The sequence below is a fragment of the Drosophila subpulchrella genome, chromosome 3R (genome assembly GCF_014743375.2).
Source record: "Drosophila subpulchrella strain 33 F10 #4 breed RU33 chromosome 3R, RU_Dsub_v1.1 Primary Assembly, whole genome shotgun sequence".
NCBI classification, from domain to species: Eukaryota; Metazoa; Arthropoda; class Insecta; order Diptera; family Drosophilidae; genus Drosophila; species Drosophila subpulchrella.
Window position 1 is genome coordinate 13657398 of NC_050609.1, and position 21715 is coordinate 13679112.

Consider the following 21715-nt stretch of genomic DNA (forward strand, 5'->3'; position numbering starts at 1 on the left):
AGGCCTAAGCTGGGCCCATAAATAAAATCCGGTATGCAGCCAAATGGCAATTAAGTCAAGGAAACAGTCGACGCTCGATAAGAAGGTTGTAGCTTTTTTTCCCCCGGTTTTACGGCTTTCCCATGCAAATGAGCTGCAATCGGCAAAAAAAAAGAAATGCAGCCAGCGAGTGCAAGGGCCATAACAATGGCTAAAAGGAGAGAAAATGTTAACACGAATTAGCCAGAAAGTATGCAGAGATGCGAGATGGCAACAGGAAGCGGATGCAATAAAGTATGCACCAGCAGCCATAAAAAAGAGGGAGACTCGGGACGTGCTGCCCCTATTGAGAGTCCTTCGAGGAGCTGCAGAAGCAGAAGGCTGCACAGTGGGAAAATTGACTTTTACAACATAATAAACCACTAAGATTTATTTTTACTTATTTAAGATAACAATATTCTTTTATTTTTTATTTTATTTTGTTTTTTTATTTATGCATGGTATCTAATTTTTATGTTTTAGGTCTTCTTATCTTATTATATTTCTTTAAGTGGTATTCCTTTTTTTTTATTACTGCATCTGTTTTGAAAAATTACAGTAATGGACCCTTTATTTTGTATCTTTCTTAAATAGTTTGGTTATGTTGGTCCAACAGACAGGAATACGTTTGACATATATTTCAGAGACTAAAATATTTTAAAGCTTTTTTTTTGTCTGTGTGGAAATGAAAACGGATTGCAATAAAAGCGATAACAGGGGGAGTGAAGAAAAACAAGAATTAGATGGCAGATGAGGGCGCCTGGAAGTGGGCCACTTGAGCCGAGATGTCTAAGCACTTGACTCTCCCCCGATCCTTTACTATATGCCATATTCGCCATTCTGATGTGACACATTTCCAGCTATTGCCATAAGTCAGACTAACGATATGTGACACTTGCCCACACACGAACACACCAACACACCGACACACGCACAAACACTCGCCAACAAACATAGGGATTATGCAAATGAAGTAAGGGGCCCTTTGAAATTCATAAACATTTAATATTTTATGGAGCATTCATGAACATTTAGGCGGCACTGCAAGTGTCGAATGTATGCGTTTGTATGATGTGTGTGTGTTTGGCAAAAACAATTGCCGGTTGTTGTTGCCATTGTTTGTTGCTGCTGCCTGCATGTTTATTTGTTGTTTTTTCCTCTACACTCGGGGCAGACCACACATATATGGGTATAGTATACACTGAAAAAAATGGTTTATTAATCGAGATGGTAAAGATTTTTTCTACACTTTAAATATTTTTGTTTAATTTAGTGACTAAACTGAATTTGAAAATATGTCTTCAAAAATGTAGATCAGTTTTCTGGGGTATATCCCGAATTTAGAAAAATCTATTAGGACTTTTTCAATTTAATGGCGCAATAATGATTTGTGAAAACTCGTGTTTAAAAAAAGATTTCCAAAAACCTCTTAGTTACGATATTTTGTTCATTATTCAGTTAAAATTAAGACATTAATTTATTATTGTTTTTAAAATAAAACAAGAACATGCTTTTAATTTTGGAGTAAAATAACTATGTTAGCATATGTAGTTGATTGAAAATGATTTTTAAAATGGTATTTTTTGTCATCCGGTTTTTCCCTCTGTATTTTCAACTATATGAATATCAAAGTGTTTTGCATGAATTTCATGTGCTCCATTGGTGAAATTTTACTTGTCATTGTTGCGTGTTGAATAAAAGATGAGCACCGGTAGAGCTCTACTGACTGCCTCGAGGAAACTGAAGACTGGAGAAATGGAATTGGGGAAAATCTGGGGGATTATAGTCGGTGAACTGCAGTTGCTAATCACCCAATTTGGTTGCACGATTCAATCGGAATAAGAGCAGTATAAAATGGAATAAAATGGGGGCGCAAATGCCATTCACGCAATTAACTAACTTGGCCCGAATGGCACTAAAGCTTTTATCTTATTATCCCGGCGAAATACCCAAAGCGCAGAGCGCTGACAAGCCAACACAAACAAATGAAGCCGGCAAGATGGCAAATAGTCAAAGGACCTCTGGAAAAACAGAAGGCAACCGAAAATGTCCGCCGGTCCTTCAGCAGGAGGAAAACTAAGCAAAAAAAAAAAAAAGAAAAACAAACCGCTTCCACAGCGAGAAAAGCGCATTATGTCCCTGGCTTCGCTTTCCCCTTTTCATTCGCTATCTCTCTCCTGTGGCCGCTTTGTTATTTCGATTTTATTCTCTAACGATTTTCCGCCTTTGATTGCGCACCTTTTTCTAGTTTTCAACGTACAGTTTTCACCTTTCCAGCGAACCGACGCGACGGGGTTATAAATATGAGCAAACATTTCACAAGATATCCTTAATTAAAGCAATTTCCCTTCTGGTGGAAAAGGACGAAAGGACCAAGACGTTGGTTGCGTGTGCACCGGGTGGAATGAAATTTGCAAAAGGGACAGCCAAAGGAAATAATCTGCCTTGTCCGCGCCATAAAGGTGCGACCGAAAAACGCTGGGACAATGACCTGTTACGCACACTTACACGCTGCCACAGATACAGCCGCACACACTCACACTCCCACCCACACCCACACACCAGCACACCCACGGGGCTAAAGGGTTAAGAGCGAATCTTCGTGTGGCCATTAACATGAAATTTTTAACAGGACCCGCAAGCGGGAGCCAGAGTTGCCAGGTTTGCCAGGATTTCGGCGGGGTCACGTGGCCCGCCATTGTTGTCGCACTCTCCTTATTACTCCATCTCGTGCTATATCTTTGAAGGTGCTTTTATTTTGATACCCTTTTGGGGTAAGTCTAGCTTGGGATCTATAGTGCAATATTCTATTAGGTAAAGTCTTTCTTACAAAATAATACTATTTAAAACAAGATAATTATATTGTATTCCAATGATTCCAAATTCCAAATAAAATAATATTATAAGTTAAATAGATATTATGATTACAATACAAAATTGAACTCAGAACTATGAAAGTTCTATATTGATGACAATAAAACAAGCTCTATTCCAATAAAATATCCCACATATCCCTATATATCTTTATCCCTTATAAGAGTTTTCCTCACTTCGATCATCACCTTACTTTCCCCTTAGTTTTCGTTGGGTAAGAGGTCCACGAAGTAATCTTTTGTCTCCTGGTCTCGATGCGGTTCCCTCTTTATTTTTAACCAGCAGTCAAAGGAACGGGGCTGCGAAATGGAGAGAAGTTGGGGGCGTGGTGCCGCTTTATTCGTAAGCCCCCTTTTCCATAGTTTCCACGACCTCTCTCTGCCCCTCCTTAATCCGGCGCGTATGTCCTTGCACAACATCCTTTGCATTGTTTGCGCTATAAATACACGATGCTGGAGGTGCGCAACGGGTAAAATACCGACAACAAGGACAACAACACTCGAAGGAGAACGACCCCCATACCGCCGACGCACAATAACAACAACGGTTTATCCTTGGCGTCTTCGACGGCGTCGCACAGGATACGCCGCTTATTTATCGCATTTTTATGTGAAATAAACGATTCGGAATTGGCTACGTAAAACATTAATTTTATTGTGGGGGAAATTGAGATTGCACATCGAAACAACAAGCCACGAAGAGGAACAACCGACTGAGCAACACCTTGAAAGTTTCAGTTGTCCTCAAATTGATTTCGCTTGTTATTTTACCAACTACTGGAGACCAATAATGTTGGTGAGTTGAAACTTTGTTTATAGAACTGAAAGATAATATTAAAAAATCTATAAATGCAGTTTAATATTAAAAAATCACGCTTGGGCAGGACAAATGGATTGCCTAGACCATGATATAATGCATTCTGTATGCCTCAATCAATAGTAAAGTTTTACTGTAGTGTGGTTTGAGTACAGCAGCAAAATAGTCGCAGGATGAAGCGAAACAGGTGCTTAATTGTGCTGAGCTTAACGCTGAGTTTTATGGGGCGGGCGATACAAGGAGCAGCATCCGTGTGCAAATCCACCGAAATTCTATCCGAAAATGGCTGCGTGGATCGCGAATACTTCTTGAACCGGGTCATTTTGAGATCCTGGAAGGATCAGGGCTTCGAGAAGGCAAAGGCGAGGGCTGGCCTGGTGGATGAAATGAAGTGCAAGGAGCACGAGATCAGGACGCCCTTTGGCTGTTCCAAGCCCCCATTTCCCCCTCGCAGGGAATCGGAGCGCGTGGAGGTGCACCACAGCAGACTGGAAAACAATAAGGTGGTGCACGATGGTGCGGGTTTTAAGGAACACCACCCTGAGCAAGAAGGAGAACCGAAACCGACTCGAAAGCGCAGAAAACGGGGACATGAGCTACCGATAACTGGGCACAATCGGCCACGGTCTTACGTATTTTTACCGGAAAGGACTCGAACAAGGAGACACAAGTGCCGAGCAAACGAGGTCCTTGGAAGAAGGAGTCGCTGCATCCAAAAAAGGCGTGCAGTCAAACATCATAAAAAGAAGGAGAAGACTGAAGAAACAACAACCACAACAGATTCGTAAAAAAGTAAAAAATATCCTATGAGTTCGGCAATTAAAATATGGTTTATTATCAAAACAAAAAATATTTGATTTAAAATACAAATTTTTACTCACTTATCTTATAGTACCGGCAAATAAAAGTTTACTGCTGTATTCTAAAATTACATAATATTATGAATACTAAATTACGTCACATAAAATGGATCATTATTGACAGGGCAAGACAAATGAATTACTTATATTACATTTTGCATTGTTCCACTTCATTTTCTTCAGAATATATATTTCAGTCCGTTTAGTCTTGCAGACCAAGATGCAATTTCAACAAAGCTCGAGTGGACTATTATTAATATTCAGTTTGTTCTTGATAACCCTTAAAAATGGTTCCAAAGCTGCATCAACACAATGCAAGTCCACTGAAATACTATCCGAAAATGGCTGCGTGGATCGAGAATACTTCCTGAACCGGATCATTTTGCGATCCTGGAAGGATCAGGGCTTCGAGAAGGCAAAGGCGAGAGCTGGCCTGGTGGATGAAATGAAGTGCAAGGAGCACGAGATCCGGACGCCCTTTGGCTGCTCAAAGCCACCATTTCCGCCGCGCAGGGAAACGGCGAGGTCGGAAGTGCACCACAGTATGTTGAATGGCGAGCATGTGGTGTTCTCCAATTTCGGCGAGGCACGAGGCGTCTACAAGGAACCGGATAAGACCGCTAAGGAGAAGAGGGCTCCCTACTCAGGACCCCCTATTTCAGCCCACAATCGTCCACGTAAGAACTATATCTTGCCGGGCAGGTTGCTTCGAACCTACCGCAAGTGTCGACCATATGAGTCCCTCGGAGCAGATGGACAATGCCATCGAAAGAAGGGAAAAACTGGTAACTACGAGCACAGGAATCACGTATACGGACTGCAATTGAGACACCGCCATGAAGGAAAGGAACCTAGCTAGTTCTTTCAGTTTTGAAAATAAAAATAATCTTTATAAATGCCTATATCAATTTCATTTAAGCCCGATTTACTACCCACTTTGGCAGCCAATAGGGATTAAGTTCCCCAAATATATGCATTGCGAACAACCCTCACATGTGGCAGGACATTTAATGGTCCTTCGCCATCGAGCCTTTGACAAATTTAATTTAATTTTATATTGTGTTTTGGGTCGTTTTGTTTTACGACAGCAGGCTCTTTCTTGGGGCCCATTGAGAGCAAATTAGTTGCTCGCCTTAAGTCCGAGCCATTGACAAAGGATTAATCAAAACAGATAGATGTGCGTGTGTGTGTTTTTGTGGGTGTCCCTTTAAGGATGACATTATGCTGAAAACATGGCAGGGGATTATGAATATAAAAGCATAATTAAATGGGATTTGCGCCTTTGGGTTGGCTTTTCTTTTCAATGGAGGCAACACTTTGAAACGGCTTCGGTATGGCAATATGGATGGCTTTGACATGCTAATTAGTTAACCTCGCACGGCTGTGTGTTTGTGTGTGTTTGGGAGCCTGTGAGTATGTGTGTCTGTATGCTTAGGGCCACATTGCTCATACGCCGCGTTTGACAGAACCCAGAGGCGGCGGCTAAGTGGCTGCTGCTCACTGCGGGCGAGGCCCAAAACATGATGAATAGTTCTGCAATAATTACATTACACGGCAGTTTCACGCTCGGCCCGCCCGAAAGAAAGTCACACGTGGCTGACGCTTGGATCGAGTGGAAACTGCGATGGCTTTTATCTACACAGGGAAATAATATTTTAGTTATATGGTGAATAACCCATGAGAGTAGATTTAATATAACATAATTACTCAAACTCAAATCGATGTCGAAACAACTATCTTTGATATTCTGTATTGTTTATTACTAAGTGAAACCAAATATATTGAATTTAATGCACACGATGGTGTACCAATTTGAAGTGCTATTAACTCTAATACCTGCTAATATCATATTTTGCCTCTGTGTGTATAGTCCACATCAATGGGCAAACTGATACGGAGACGGACGCGGCGGCTGGGAGGATATTAATCATGTTCGGAGGTAATTAGCAATTAATAACGTTTTGCAAACTGTAAATTTATCGCCTGCTGCTCCGTCTTAGGAATTTCCCATCATAAATTACGTTTCCCGGCTTATGAATGAAGTGAAAAATGATCCGATGGCCATCAACTGTCTCTAGCCATCGAATGCGATTTCCGTTTTATTTCAATTGACTTTTGGCCCAATTGGGGATTTGCTTTTGCGCTTTTGCCAGCTTAGAGACGTCGTCTTTTGCAAATGTGCAATATTGAAATTTACAAAGCCTGCATTTGCATCTTGTCATGCTCTCAAAGTTAATATGATTGATGGCCTAATCGATGACTGCCTTAATTGCCGCCAAAGCAATTGGTCTGATTTCTTAACTGGCAAAGCCTGTAAACAGTAAAGCCAACAAAGGATATTTTATTGGATAAATCAAATTTACATTTTGTATGTAGATTTCGGCTTAGAATCGGGATTTTCTGGAATTACCAGGTAGGCACTCAGATCGGAAATATTTGTTTCAGTTTGCTTGTCAAAGGGTACATCGTAAAACGTCCATGGCGCCAATTTATTGAAATACCGGAGAGTTACCGCGTCCTTCTTATAAGCTGCCAATATATCAGGACCTTCCCTCAACTGGATGCGAGAGTGGCTGACATCCTCCTTTTTACCATACTCGCGTTTCTGCATTTCCAGCTCCAACTTGTAGATGTTTGATAGATTGCGCAAATGCTTAGGATCTTCCTTCACGCCGTCCAAGATATCGCCAAGATTTCGATATGGGTAAGCCATTTCCAGGTTTGAGAATTCGATATCTGAAGTACGTAGATTGAACTACACTGATTTTTCAGGAAAAGCTTGCTCTAAAGCCAAAAAACCTCACAAAACTGCCAACTCGTTAAAAAAGACCATACATTTTTACACCGAAATAAGTTTTTGGGGGTTTTCTAAAATATGTTCACACCACACAGTTTAAAAATGTCACAAGACATCTGTAAGCTCTCTAAACATTTATTAAGTTTTTAAAACTATTTCATATAATTTGCTCTCACCCACAAAATAAATTGAAGGGCCCGCCGAAGTATTAAACGCTTATTTAAAGTTTAAATTCTTTTCCTACCACCAATAAAATATAGACTTGATGGTAATACCTTAAACCATTTAAGTCGCTTTCAGCCGGACAAGTGTCGGGCGAAATTTATGGTTTCGCTGCGAGAGCGACGCGTGAAATTGGCTTCTAATTGCCGGCGAATGAAATGTCACAGCCTTTGGCAGACTGAAATCTGGAGGTATATATATATATATATACAGGGGGAAAATCAGCCGAAACTCATTTCGATTCACTTGAGTTGATTTGTTTGCGGGGCAGAACATTTCCATTTAAAATTAGACATGGATTTGAAAGTGGTTTGGCAAGGCAAATCTTGTCATAAATTCCGCAGCAGATTCAAATAAATCAGTGCAGTGATTAGTGGTCCGGTTCTGTTTTATTTATTAATGCACGCAAAAGAGTTTATTTATAGCCGAGGATCGAATCATTCAAGTTGCAACATTGCCACTTTCAGTCGCATTTATTGGGACACTCTGCTGTATGGCTGGAATTTATGTGTCAATGCACCTGGCGAAAAAAGTTGAACATGCGGCACTTGAAAATGTGGAAAAAAGGCGAAAGCTGTAATATTCGTATTTTAAAAAAATGGAAGCTGCACGTGACAGTGGCACTCGTTTTATTTACACGACAAGTGGCAATTACAAAAATCCGCTGGCAGTCACTGCTCATTTCGCTGCAAGTCGAGTGGCATTAAAATGTTGCCATTTTCATACACATCTGCCCCGATTGCTCTTGAAAAGCAATCCACATATAAATCGAAATCCCCCTAAATTCCAAACTATATTCTCCGATAATTGTTTGGCTTTGATTTGTGCTCACTGAACATGGTTTTGGCTTGCGATTGAAGATTCGGGCCTTAATCGTTAGGAATGTCTGTTGGCCAACCGTTTTGGTCCAATCAAATCAGCAGCAGATGCAGCTCTTTTTATTGCCTTATTGATGCAATTGTTTACATGTGTAATTAAGTTACCAGTAGCCCAGTAAATGTGTTGATGATGTGAACAAATTTATCTGCCATAATATTTGCATGTGTTTAAGCCGAGTATTTTATTTTTTTTTTTGTAGCCATTATTGTTATTACTATGGCCGAGATTCGCAGGATGTTGGACTCTGGCTCAGTCCGGTCGTAAATATTTATGCTACAGCCGTATTGTTGTCGGAATTAAAACGGCAAACATGACACTCGAAAAAATAATAAAGCAATCAGTTAAGCGCAGCCACTGTGCGGGTAATTATATAAATTGTTTGCTTATGCCAACGGAACTCCTTTTGTGTTCGCTTGCATGTTTATTTATTTGCTCAGTCCGAGTGTTCGAGTGCAATGAAATTTTATGTGCTTATAGTTGTGCTTAGCATTATATTAAAATATGCATCAATGTTTACAAGCGCCTCGGATGATGTCAATTGCGATAAAAACACGCTCGTAAACGCTCGCACGTTACGCATACGCCATGTCATGCAGGAACCTCAACGACAACGTCGCCATTTTGCCTAGATGTTGTCAAACATGGCCAGACAAGGAGCGCCGGACAGGAACACCTCACTCATTGGCCAAACCAGGGGCGGGGACAACAGGGAGCCGAAAACCTCACACCAGTGATGACAGCTTTATGCTCCTCAAGTGGGAAAGTCTTTCGAGAATCATTAAAAAGGTATACTATCAAAATATTATTCTTTGGGATTTTTATATTGCCTGGTTTTAATTTTTGCTGATTATTGATAAAAAGAAAAATATATTATGATGTATTGATAGAAAAAAAAAAGAAAACTAACCTTGATAGTATAGTTCACGATAATATCTATATATATTATAAGAAAGTTTCTGGCATTTGCATAATATTTCTTATACATTTTAAGTTTGTAAACTTTGATATTTATATTATATTTTTCTTTATACATTACGATAAAATTAGTATGATACAATCCTAGTTTTAGAAAAAGTTTTGGTAGTAAAATATTACAATAATGGTTAAAAATCAACTAATCATAATTTTGCCCTGGAAAATGAGTCATCTCTGTTTGATCCCAGGACTTGTTCCATTTTGTAGTTGGATTGCGGGCGTTTAGGAGCTCCTCTCTCCATGGACACTCACTCAGATCGAAACCCCGTCCCTTGTTCCGGACACTGTGCCCCTTTCTCCTTGCTCCTTTCTCCTGTCGGTGTTCCGTATTCCGTAGTCCATAGTCCTTGTTCCGTGTGGCTGTGCAGATAATGCTGATGATTTTGATGTTCGTGTCATTGTCGTTCGAAAGCGTTATGCGTGACGAAACGGAAGCTCTTAAAAGGCACAATGAATAAACGCTCGGAATGAGGCCAAAAGCCGCCCAAAAAAGCAGCCCCAGTGCGACTGGTGTCTGATTTCTGGCAGGCAGTGTCCTGCGGTTCGCCATGGCACATTAAGAAGGACTCTGGCTGTAAATTCGCCCTGTTTTATGCGCATTTCGTTACGCCCTGATGCCGCCGCCGCTCTTTCTTGGCCGGAAACTCCGGCTCCGATGACTCCGGGTCCAAGGCAATCGCCACGCCACGCCCCGCAAATATTTCCGCAGGAAAACAAGCCGGTGGTTGGGGAATCATTATTTTAATTAGATGCGAGTGTGCCCGGTCGGATGATGGCGCTGCGTCAAACGGATCGCGGGACAGCTGCTCCACATTATTTAATTGAATTAAGCCAAATTCTCTGTCGAGTGCCGGGCGTCACGGGTATAATGCATTTTTAATTTAGCCAAAAGTCAACTCGCCCCTTGATGTCCAAAAACTGTTGGTTCTACCTAAACCAACAGAAAAGTTAGAATAATTATTTTATTAAATTTAGCCAAATCGAAGCTCTTGTTATAGCTAATTATTATAAGAACTTATGTTTTTAAAATTATATTTCATTTTAATTAACATATATACCACTGGTGAAACGAAATGATTAAACTATAAAATATTACTCTGCCTGAACTACATTTTCCACCATCAATTTTCCACTGTGCCGTATTAGCATAATTTATAAGCATAATTTACACATATTGGCAGCACATTTTTTGGGGCAAACATTCTGGCTGGCAATTTGCTTAGCTGCCAGTTAAATATCAATAATCCCTAGGCCCGTTGACCGCCCAGCCATTGCTCACGCCATTTCTGCCCGGGACTGAGACATATTGTTCGCAGACCACACACCGCCACCTCTCCGGCCGTAAAAAATCACCGACGGACGGAGTCTATCTGTCAAATACATCAAATCTTTCACCCCTCGCCGCCCCGAGCAAACATGCCAAGCCAAGCGGAGCTGAGAAGAGCTGAGCCGAGAACTGAGCCAAGTCTGAAATGTGTATATCATTTGGATTGATTGCAGGGTCCGCACACGGGCCAACCCGTGCCACACTGGGAAAAATTATGTAAACTAAGGAAAACAGTATCGAAAAATGTAAGAGAATTTTAAAAAAGAATTGGTTACCTAACCAACAAAATAAATACTTGTAAAAACTTAAGCTATGGTAATTAACATTAATTAATTATGGTTTACAGATTTACATAACAAGCCTGAATTAAATGGTTTTATTTTTGAAATCAATCATTTAATATTTTGATGAACAAATGTAAAATCTGATTACCATTATTTTTTCAGTGTAGACTAGAACTCCGACTAGCAAAGTTTGGGGTTGAGCATGTGGCGTTTGTCTTTGTTTGCGGCTGTCGGTGGGTGTTTGTTTGGTGGGTGGGCGGTTTTGCGTGCGTGGCGGATGTGTTTTCCGCTGGGCGAATCTGGTGGGTGGGGTTGGAGAAAGAGGAAGAGCAGCCAGAGGAGTCGGAGGAAGTGGAAAACCGGTACCGGAAGGTGCAACGCTGGCCACTAGACGCCATGGCGAGGCGGCGTCTTCTGGCCCGCTTGTCACACTCAGTCTGTTGACGCGTGCAGCGGCCAAATGAGTTATGGACCCGCTGTGGATTATGGCCAATGGATCACGGCTTTAAGTTGGCCAAAAATTCAACCGACTGTGATGTTCATCGCGAGCCGCAGGCGGCAGACCGCAAATAAAAAGCCATAAATAGTCAACTTCAGGCTGAAGTTTTTGGCTTGGCTGCGGAACAATGCAACCCACAACAGTACAACAGCACAACACACATTGCACTCAACTCCGAGCTGCCGAGGAAGCTGGGAAAGCTCGGAAAACTCGGGAAGCAGAAGATGTCGACGAAGTGCAAAGCGCTTCAAACGATTTTCCGCCAAGTTGACTGCCTCCTGCAGTGGAAGGTGTTTCGAGTGTGCACCGCCAGTGCCACGCCCAAAACGCCCAGCCGCCGAGGTGTACCAAACCACCCATATGCACAGGAAAAAATCTGTAGTTTAAAATTGTGTCCCTCTAAATTGTATTTTAAAATGTGCCTTAATTGTCTAAAAAATTATCTACTTTAACTTATGATATTAGATATCATTTTAACAGAAGTTATTCTTATTTATTTTTCTTTTATTATTTAAGTATGTTTTCGGTATGTTTTTTTTTCTCAGTGCAGAAAACACTCCGTATCTTTTATACGGCGGAGTGGGGTCGTGTGCATGCATGTTTACTGCCACAACAGCAGCGACGGCGACTGAAATAAAATTTTCGCCAAAAGCCTTAAGGTATTCCGCACTGGCAAAATATGCGAGTTTGTAAGACCGACGGCAAAGGGTGTGGAGCTGGTCTGGAAAGGCGGGAAAACGGGGAAAATTGTCGGGGGCGGTGGTGGGCAAGTCACTTGGGCATGGGTCGCCAACTTCACACCCAATCGCGGCAAATTTTTGGCAACAAACTTTTCTGCGAGCTGAAGGAGCAGCCGGAAAAGCAGTAAAACGAACTAGCTGAAGTGGGAGTCAACGAAGAAAAGAGAAGAACACTTAAAAAAACCTACAAAAAATACTACGTTTTTATTTAAACACAAATGGTCTAAGTTAACTTTTAAAAATAATATTTTAAAGTAAAGAGTAAAAGAATAATATTAATATAAAATCTTTTAAGCTCAGTAGATATAAACTATTATTTAGTATAAGAAGAACTCGAGGTTAAATATAATGAAAGCTTTATAAACATGTGTAAAAATGTAGAATATTTTTTAGATTCAGCAATAAAATTCTTAAAAATACAATCCATTTTTTCAGTGCAGAATGGAGCCGAGTCAGTGGAGTAGCGGAATGCGAAAGCGAAGCACTTGCGAATGTGGATGAGGATGTGGCTGCCGTGCCAGAAGACGTGGGAAGATGTGCTGTCCTGTGGGCGTGGGTTTCGATGGGAACGGAGGAGTTGAAGGTGCGCCGAGCAGAGAGGGCAAGTGGCGAATTTATTGCCCAGGGAAGCATATCGTGGCGCGACGTCTCCCGAGGATCCGAGTGCCTTCGCGGCGGCTGCAACATGTCGCAAAGTTGTCGAAGCAGGGACTAAAGTTGGCGAACGGGCGCCTCCAGAAGTTCGGCGTCCGAGGAGAACCAAAAAATTAGAAGCTGAATATGTTTTAGTGGCGCTACTGTGCTGACAGTTGTGTAAAATATACGCCGGGCTCATAATTTATATCAGTTTTGTTAACTCAACGTGACTGCGTCGCGGGATCTCGCCGGGATAGGCTGCCAAGTGTCTGCCGGAGCATCTGGAGGACTCTCGTACTCCCCTGGTCGTTTTCCCCATCTTAGCCGAAGTCTGGGTCCAGGACTCCCTGGACACTTTCCACAGAGTCAAGAGCAACGGCCGCACGTTCGTGCAATTAGCCAAATGGCCCCACCATCTGACTTATTTGACTTTGTCCCACTTTTCGACTAGACCAGAAATTAGACAAACTCGGAGGTAAAGGTAAAAAGATATTATATTTCTAGCATATTATCTAAAAAATTTCTTTATTTTTCGTATTTTCCTAATAAGTATATACTTAAACTTTTTGCTACTTCGGAATATTTACTTTTCCTGATTCCTTCAAAAAAATATTGAGGAATGTTAATCATTACTCTGTAACTGTATTAAATATTCCCAATTATTTCGTAATAATAAAATACATTTAAATACGGGTATAAATGCTTAATATAAAACAGCAATTTAGATAAAACATCATGGAGTCTACAACTTCCCTTGGTATTTATCTTCAAAATATTTGCACAGTCTTAAGCGATGCCAGCGATTGCAACATTTTTGCTGCATAGCTCCGGGCCTATGGCAACCTGGCGTATACGCAACGCAAAATTTTCATTTTCGACAGAGAGCCGCAAATGCCAACGGTCTGCCCCACAATAACTCAAATCCCAAATGCCTGCCATTAGTGGTCTGCAGCAGGAGCCCTCTCATAGTTTTTGTTTAATTAACTGGCGAGCTCGGGGCCTCGGGGAGGGGAACCCCGAGAGCATTGTTAATCCACTTTGAAAACTCAAAATGCTGTAATCTTTAAATGTGTGGGGTTGTGGAAGAGCAAAAGCTGACCACAAGAACAACCGCAGCCCATAATGACAAAGGGGGATTTTCCACTTACCGTGCCTTGGATTTTCTACTAACCTTGGATGAATTTTCGTTTTTAAGCACTGTGAAAAATTTAGGAAAATACTTTTCCTTAACTTCAAGATTAACCATCCTTTTTAAAAATATATATTCTTTTAAAAATCATATATTTCTGTACATAAAGTTGGGAGAATTGGTTGGCCTCCGCACTTTAAATATGTTACAAAATCACTTTAAAAATCTATATATTTTTGTTTGCTGTGTATAAAACTTGGTTAGTTTGCGCTAATCAAATTACTTTAATTAGCCCATACTGCCTATTAAAGCCACCAGCATCTCAAGAGCGAAAATTGTGAGTTTTGTTTGCGTCCTGGGAAACCATTCGACTGTCAATCAGAAACGAAGGAGCGATTTCGATTCGAATGATGGGAAATTGACAAAATGAAATCAGTCATAAGAATCGAGAGCAATGCAGCAAGGAACAATAACAATAAGAGTAAATCTCATTATTCTTCATTTGATTTCACATTCGCAGGCTCTCGAGAATCGAGTCGAATCGAATGAATCTCGCCTTTCACACGCAGCTCTCACAGCAGCTCGTAACGTTGTTTACCACCCGCCCATTGTTGTTATAAATTTCAATTAAATAAAAATCAAATTAAATTATATGATGGCCATCGACGATGATAATGACGATGGGGATGGCCATGGCGATGATGATGGGATGACGATGGCTATATGACGTGCAGCCAGATAGCGAGCGATAGCAGCCCCATAATTGAAATCTTCAATGTGCTGATTTTAATGGCCACACAGTCATTGCAATTACTCGTACTTTGGACTGGTAGTCCATCAAAGAGCGCCTGATTTATTGCTTTGTCTTGGGCGACTTGCCGTAATGAGGCGGATCTCTGGGTTAATTACTTTATATAGGGCCAGAGTTACGAACCGAACCGATTCCTGGTAACTGCTATCGATTCGCAATCAGGCTGAGAGCTCCACTGACTCGTTTCGCTTTTTGTGACAAGCAATCTTTGTCGTGTTTTCGTTTTGATTTTCAGCTGGGCCAAAACCCAATTCGTATTTGATTTGATTGCAGGCAAAAGCCCTGGCACCCCGCCCTCTGACCTTTTTCCCTAGCAACCTTTTTTCATTCTGCGGCCACAATTTAGTGCATTTTACATTGTTTGTAATGTCAGCAATGACAGTTGATGCTGCCGCCGCAGCTGCCGTCGCAGTTGCAGTTGTTGTCATTTCATAATTTGACCCAGGCGACCGGTTTTCCCAGCTTTCCCTGCCTTCCCGGCTTTCCTTTGCCCTGCTGACACAGCGGGCAAACAAAGTTGACATTGTGCCAAGTGCAATTAATATTTGATTGCACGCTAAGCAACTGCATTTGACCCGCGCCGCCTGCAAGTGCCAGCGAAAACATAAAACTCGACTGATGTTTCTCGAACTACCCATCTCGGAGCTCTAAAAAGCCCTTCCTGCAGGAGAGAAAATAAATTGGTAAAATATTTTTCAGATTTTGTATCACACTAGAAACGGAGCTATTTAAGCAATCGCTTTATCCAAGACAGAATTTGTACCTTAAGGTTACAGTTTTTATACAATACCAAAACTAACATAGGAACTTATAGTACTAGCTGACAGGACCATCTATTAGAAAATTATTAAAGCTTTGGTTATTAATATAAAATTTTTATAAATATTTTTTATTTACATGGATTAATATAGACTACATTTTATTGATATGAGGTATGTTCGACATGGATTAAGGATACGATCAAGGATTCTCTATACACTGTACATATAATCAGAGCGCTTTATTCTATTAATTCAATTACTTAATTAATATTTTCATTGTGTATTTTTTTTATTTTCTGTGCACCACTCATTCGGCTGTTACTTTGGCTGCTTTGGTATTTTAAGTGAGTGAGTTGCGGACTTTTGGCCACAAACTTTTCCATTAAACTGTGTCCGGAAATTATCTCGTCGCATTAACGCAAAACGCTCCTCGCTCGTAAATCCCCAACCATTCCGTTGCCCCCTTTTCAGCGCACTAAGACCGCCATCAAAGCCTGATGGCAAAGTTTTGCATTCGGCTTCAAAATGAATTAAAAACGATTTTATAATTGCATCAGCAGCGGCGGCAAAGCTCTGGGAAATGTAGATAAACATGGGAAGACCGAGTGCAGTACAATTTCGGGAGTGCCCAAAACCAGAGCTGAGCATAAACAGCCTTATGCACAGCCCGATTTTCCCTGGGTTTTCCGGTGGCTCTGGCTCAGGCACGCATGCCATTTGGCAAATGAATTTCCCTGCAAATAAACAATTGTGCTGCTCCCGCACTGCCAGGACCTCCCAATCTCCGCCTGCAGCTCTTTTTCAGGTTAGAGCAGGTCAGTCCTGGCACAGAAATGAAAGCCAGAGACTCAGAATTTTGTGCACTTTAAAAAACAATAAGGGAAATATAATATGTTTTTAAATATATTTATGCATTACAATTTATAAAAACTTCTTTTTAATTTAATTTAATAGTAAGTAAACTGCAAAAAGTTAATTTGCATCCATACCTTTTTATTAAGAATCCTAGTTTGAATTCTTAAAATTAATTTAATAATTTCGGAAATCATTCTTAAGACATAATATAAAATACATTTAAACTTTGTAAGGAAAGCTTTAGCAGTTGGTTTGTTTAAAAGGACTAAAAGTTCTCAGTTGGCTAATTCAATTTCGAATTTTTCTCAGTGCACATTTTTAAGGCATGAAGCTCTGACAATGCGCCAACCTGAGCTGCCTTTGGCCAAAAGCTTTACCGACTGCCGACAAGCTGCGCGCTTGATGTATTAAAGCAGCGGCGCACATGGCGTATGATTTATATATGCAGTGCCCAGAAAACGAGTCTGAAATCCCGGACTTCGCAAACAAGCCGTGCACTTTGCGACCAATTACAGGACTTGTCGTCGAGCCAAAGGCTAAAGTGTTAAAAACACTACCGCTTTGATCCGATGCCGTTCAATTAAATAAATGTCAGGGCCAATAGCGCTTCCCTTTTAGCCATTTTATTTTTTTTTTTTTGCCTTAATGAACACGAAAAAAGATTTCGTGGAAAACTAATTACAGAAATTTCGCCCGTTGGATGTTTTTCACCGGAAAATGCAGTAACGAAATAAACGCAGCACCGAAAAGTTCAACAAGTTGCCGCGGGAAAAGCTCGCAACGAAACGAAACGAAACGCCAAACAAATAATTTAAATGCTAGCCAACATTCGGTTAAAAACGGAATGCAGCTCCGTTGAATTAATTGTTAAATCAACGATAAAGAGTGAAACATTCCATGAAACGAAATGAAACAATGGCAAAAGGCAGATTCAAAGGAGTGCAAATATTTTGCGCAAATGGGGAAGCGGTGGGGGAGCATTTAATTCGCAAACAGAAAAGAGGATTTGGGATTTCGAGTCGAGTCGAGATTGTTGCATATGCAACTGGAGTTGGTTTCCCGGGGTTTCCCTGGGTTTTCCTCCTGCTGCTGCTTCTGCTGCTGTGGTCTTCCTGCCGTTATGCTTTAACTAAATTGCGGTGTTTGCGGCCAGCTGCCATCCCACCAACCCACCAACCCACCAGCCCACTGCCACGCCCCCTTTTAATCCCCGCGCTTGGGTGTGTGTGTGCCGCCAACAAACACTCAAACAATTAAAAGTAAAAATTCTGCAAAAGTTTTCGCATTAGTTTTGCGTTGATGATGCGCTCCAAGTTGCCGCCCGTCGACAGCGGCTACAGAAATTAGCAGCAGCAACTAATGCGCGCCACTCGACTGTATACAGCTGCGGTCAGGCGAATAGCTCTCGAGAAATATCTGGGATATCTCAGCGGTGTGACTTTAATATGTATTGAAACCTTGATGGTTGGGTTGTCAGTTGGGGTAACAACAAAGTCATATTTATTTCTATATTATTTAAGAAAATTTATATAAGGCCTGAGTAAAGTATTCAATCAGTGTTTTATACACCACTGTTTTTAAGAACATTATTATAACTTAATTTTAATTAATGTCGAATAATGAAAAAAATAAACATTTACTTATCTTTTGAAAATTGGTCAGGTATAATATGTTTTGCAAGTTTAATATTCTAATGATACATTTATTTTAATTCATACACTATTTATCGTATCTATTTATTTATCTTATTCTATTATACATTAAGATATGTGTTTGATAGATTTTGTGATATATTTCAATAATAAACATTTCCTAGTTAAGTGACTTTTTCCGTAGTCCACCAGCACAACAGGAGTGACTCAACGGACTTAGCTTAATAGCCTATTGAAGAGCACTGCCACCTTTCTGACCACAGCTGTCCCCGAGCGGGTCTGCGTGGGCGGATGGCGCAGGGGAACCCCAGCGCGAAGCCAAACGCTCTTCGAACCCGTTCGCCTGTGCTTAATGCGGCGCGTCAGTGCCAAGTGTCGCGGTTGCAGAATAACGCTTCAGTTGGCCCGCCCGATTTCGGCACTCGGGCAGCATTTTCCGCCATTTTGTGCTCCTGGCAGTAGCTTTTCCCGGGGTTTCCCCGCTTTTCCACCACATTTTCCCCGCTTTTCCGCCGCCCAACCGCAGCCGCAAGTCTTAAAGTGCCTCGGGATGGATGCCTGCAACACCTGGAACACCTGAAGCTGCTGGTTTTGGCTGAGGTGAACCAAAAGTGCGGTGGCCCAGGTATTTAGAGAGCTGCCACCACTCCTTTCCTCACTGGCAGCGCGATGATCGATCTATTGGCCAGCTTGGCTCGTTTTGGCCGTGTCTGAGTGGCATACGCAATGATGGGACACAGGATGCAAAGTATGCTAGCTGGATTCCATTGGGTTGAACTGGATGGTATGCCGGGCCAATCAGCACACGCACTGCTCCTTGGACTCGAGAAATCGACAACTCGACAATCGACAAACCGAGAACCACCAAGGAGGCCCTGCAGCCAGACCTTTTGTCCTGCTTCAATTAGGCTAATTAGATGTAGGTAAACATAATTGCCCAAACTAATTTACGATTCTCCAACCTGATGCTGCTGGACTGGAAGGGCGGTGTGATTGGTGAATGCACTTTAAAAAAAAATTTAGTAAAATATTATGTATAAATCAATAAAATATCTTAGGGCCTTATGACACTTGCATGATTTTTCACCAACTGACTAAACATAATTTAATATATAACATTTATATTACAAATAGATCAAATGTTTTTAAGGTGTATAAAATTTTTCTCTAGTTTGCCACAAATTTTTTTTTATATTCAGTCAGATAATTGAAAATAAAGCCAATGGCATAATGCCTTAATTTATTGAAACCCCTTATATTTTAGGAAATTCTTTATTTTTCTTCCGTACAACAATGTGATACCATTTAAATGCCAGTATTAATAATGATAGATTTCTCCCTGTACAAAATTTAATTCACAAGAAGGAGAAATCATAGGTTTGAACTCACGTAGCAATCCATTGGCCACACAATGACACGTCGATGACATTGACAAATTTTAAGATTAGTGTCCGACAAGAAGGGCAGCAAACTTCATTAATTTAATGACAACAAATTGAGTACGAGTTCGGCCCGGACTCTGAAGATGGGCATAAATTGCATTGCATATTTATGTGGGAGCTGGGCTTTCGGGGGTCAAATCGTTAATGGGTGCGGGTTTGTATTGGGCTTGGGGCCCATAATTATGATAATCGAATGTCTCTCTCGACAAGGCCAATCGGCAGTCACTAATTGCGCATATTAATGGCGACACGGCGACCTGGTAATTGCCCGGCTTGATTTTTCGCTTTAATCTCGAGGGTTTTTCGGATGCGAAACGGTTCAAATGGTTCAAATGGTTCAAACGGTTCGTTACGGAAAATAATTAACGACTTTCCGACGCGCAGTAATTGCTAAAGTTTTAATGAATTTTAACTATTTACGCTACACGTATGAGCCATTTCATATTTGGCTTTGGCGCTCCGAAAGTTTTATTGCCATTTGCAGCGCTGATTTTGCGCTTTGAAATTCGCTCCAAGTACAAAATTGTACCATATAGTATATACTGAGGAATTTCGCTGGGAAGTGAAAGCGGGCGAAAGTCGAGAAAGGCAGCCTTAAATGCAGTTAACGAAGCGTTCAAGGTTAGCCATCCAGGCAGGCGGAGCATAAAGAACACCGGGAGCATGAGTTGCACTTTAAGCAGGCAAATTTATTTCGCACGACTTGTGCAAAGACATTCGCACAATGTTCCGCAAAGTGGACAAGGACAGGATGTTAGGCCTGTTCTGCGGATGGTAAATTAAGATAAGACCAACGAAGATTTGTGTGTAATATCACAGATACCTGTTCTAAGGACTCCCCTAGGTAGTTAAATAATTTAAGTAGCACTATGATGAACAAAATGGCTTCCATAAAATACGGTTTCCATCACATTTCTTAAAATCGTAATCTATCAGGGAAAAACTTACAAGGAATGAGTTTACAGAAAATTCATCATTGATGAATGAACATTATTTTAAAACCTGAGTTCTTATAAAAGGCCTTTATAAAAATTTAATAATTTTTCCACTGCGCATTAAAGTCAGGTAATATTCCCTCGTCATCCACTGTGCCTCGCAGAACTCACCTTACCATTTTCCCGGGTGTCATGGCCATATTTACGTTATCATTTTTCCAGCATTTCATTCTGCGAGTCACGTTGCTGTCATTGCCTGCTGAACAATAAATAAGGCACGCCGAGTGGGCCGCGACTCCCCAGTGACCACTGTGCCACAGTCCGCTTGTCAGGCGATTAAATTGACCGCTGCAAATTGGCACAAGTGCTTGCCTAATAAAACGTTATCATATTTCATTGATTTCGGATTCGACCTTTAATTACCGCCCGGCGGCATGTGTAAGCCATTGAGCCATGGCGAGGAATTTGGCAATGTAATGAGCAATTTGCATTTGGCCTATGAACTTGCATTCCAATTGGCCAATTGCGCTGCGGTGGCTCAATCATTAATTGCATTCGGGGCCTGGGGCGAAGTTTTTGTCAGATGTCCCCGACAAACTAATTTAAAAGTCGAATAGAATTTGCAAGTATTTCGCCAGATAGTTTCTTTTGCACCTCCTTTTGTCTTTTTAGTCTGTATTTTTTTTCATTTCTTATTCGAGCAACTCCCAGAGGGGCAAAGCAATATGCAAAGCTGCCAGACAGCTCGATAGATGGATAAACTGGCAGGATGGGAAAACGGCTGGATGGCAGGAGGTGGACCATGAGCAGCAGGAGCCATTGGGACAGACAGGGGAAAGTCGGAACAGACGGCTAGATTTGCGTGTCGAAAGTTGGCTGGCTGGCCTTTTAAATTGGCGCTTAAGTTGAAATTGATTCATTTGGACAACGGCAAACCCGGTGGTGCTGGTGGTGCCCCGCCATCCCAAACTACTTACATGCAACGGCGCGATAATTTAATTTATTTTCAAACTCAATTTCACGTATTTTTTTCGCACGCTCGCGCTTTTGACTTGATTTTGTGCATCTCTCTTTTCACATTTTTATACCCTTGCTGGGTGTATAATGATTATATGCGGGTATAACTACATTTAAAGTGATGGTACTAAGATTAAAGTGGGCGAATTTGGTTTAAAGTTAAGGTATTAAAAGGGAAGATAAATA

General features: G+C 41.2%; 4 protein-coding genes across 7 annotated transcripts; 3 read left to right on the forward strand and 1 right to left on the reverse strand.

Moving 5' to 3' along the window:
* Window positions 1-3847: 3847 nt before the first annotated feature.
* LOC119561728 lies at window positions 3848-4615 on the forward strand. Its single transcript, XM_037875213.1, has one exon. The coding sequence runs from the start codon at window positions 3882-3884 to the stop codon at window positions 4494-4496; it is 615 nt and encodes a 204-aa protein (XP_037731141.1). The 5' UTR covers window positions 3848-3881; the 3' UTR covers window positions 4497-4615.
* A 162-nt stretch (window positions 4616-4777) lies between these two features.
* Window positions 4778-5476, forward strand: LOC119561869. The gene has a single exon (XM_037875348.1). It carries the CDS (start codon window positions 4789-4791, stop codon window positions 5425-5427), a length of 639 nt encoding a protein of 212 aa, XP_037731276.1. The 5' UTR covers window positions 4778-4788; the 3' UTR covers window positions 5428-5476.
* A 1413-nt stretch (window positions 5477-6889) lies between these two features.
* LOC119562316 lies at window positions 6890-7747 on the reverse strand. 4 transcript variants are annotated; one of them, XM_037875489.1, is made up of 2 exons: window positions 7641-7747; window positions 6890-7304 (listed from the first exon to the last, which is right to left on the reverse strand). In XM_037875489.1, the coding sequence occupies exon 2, from the start codon at window positions 7279-7281 to the stop codon at window positions 6928-6930; it is 354 nt and encodes a 117-aa protein (XP_037731417.1). In that variant the 5' UTR covers window positions 7282-7304; window positions 7641-7747; the 3' UTR covers window positions 6890-6927. The 4 variants fall into 4 exon arrangements, with proteins under 4 accessions (XP_037731417.1, XP_037731411.1, XP_037731427.1 ...); XM_037875483.1 differs by having other exon boundaries at window positions 7542-7732; XM_037875499.1 differs by having other exon boundaries at window positions 6890-7436; window positions 7542-7732.
* A 204-nt stretch (window positions 7748-7951) lies between these two features.
* Window positions 7952-13006, forward strand: LOC119553533. The gene is made up of 2 exons (XM_037863963.1): window positions 7952-9252; window positions 12727-13006. The coding sequence occupies exons 1-2, from the start codon at window positions 9200-9202 to the stop codon at window positions 13004-13006; spliced, it is 333 nt and encodes a 110-aa protein (XP_037719891.1). The 5' UTR covers window positions 7952-9199.
* The last annotated feature ends 8709 nt before the right edge of the window (window positions 13007-21715 follow it).

What these genes read in the sequence shown, in the direction of transcription:
- LOC119561869 (XM_037875348.1), top strand. Translation starts at nt 4,789, where the DNA reads ATGCAATTTCAACAAAGCTCGAGTGGACTATTATTAATATTCAGTTTG.
- LOC119561728 (XM_037875213.1), top strand. Translation starts at nt 3,882, where the DNA reads ATGAAGCGAAACAGGTGCTTAATTGTGCTGAGCTTAACGCTGAGTTTT.
- LOC119562316 (XM_037875489.1), bottom strand. Translation starts at nt 7,281, where the DNA reads ATGGCTTACCCATATCGAAATCTTGGCGATATCTTGGACGGCGTGAAG.
- LOC119553533 (XM_037863963.1), top strand. Translation starts at nt 9,200, where the DNA reads ATGACAGCTTTATGCTCCTCAAGTGGGAAAGTCTTTCGAGAATCATTA. An exon ending in TTTCGAGAATCATTAAAAAG is followed by an intron (nt 9,253 to 12,726) that starts GTATACTATCAA and finishes CCATTTTTTCAG; the next exon opens with TGCAGAATGGAGCCGAGTCA.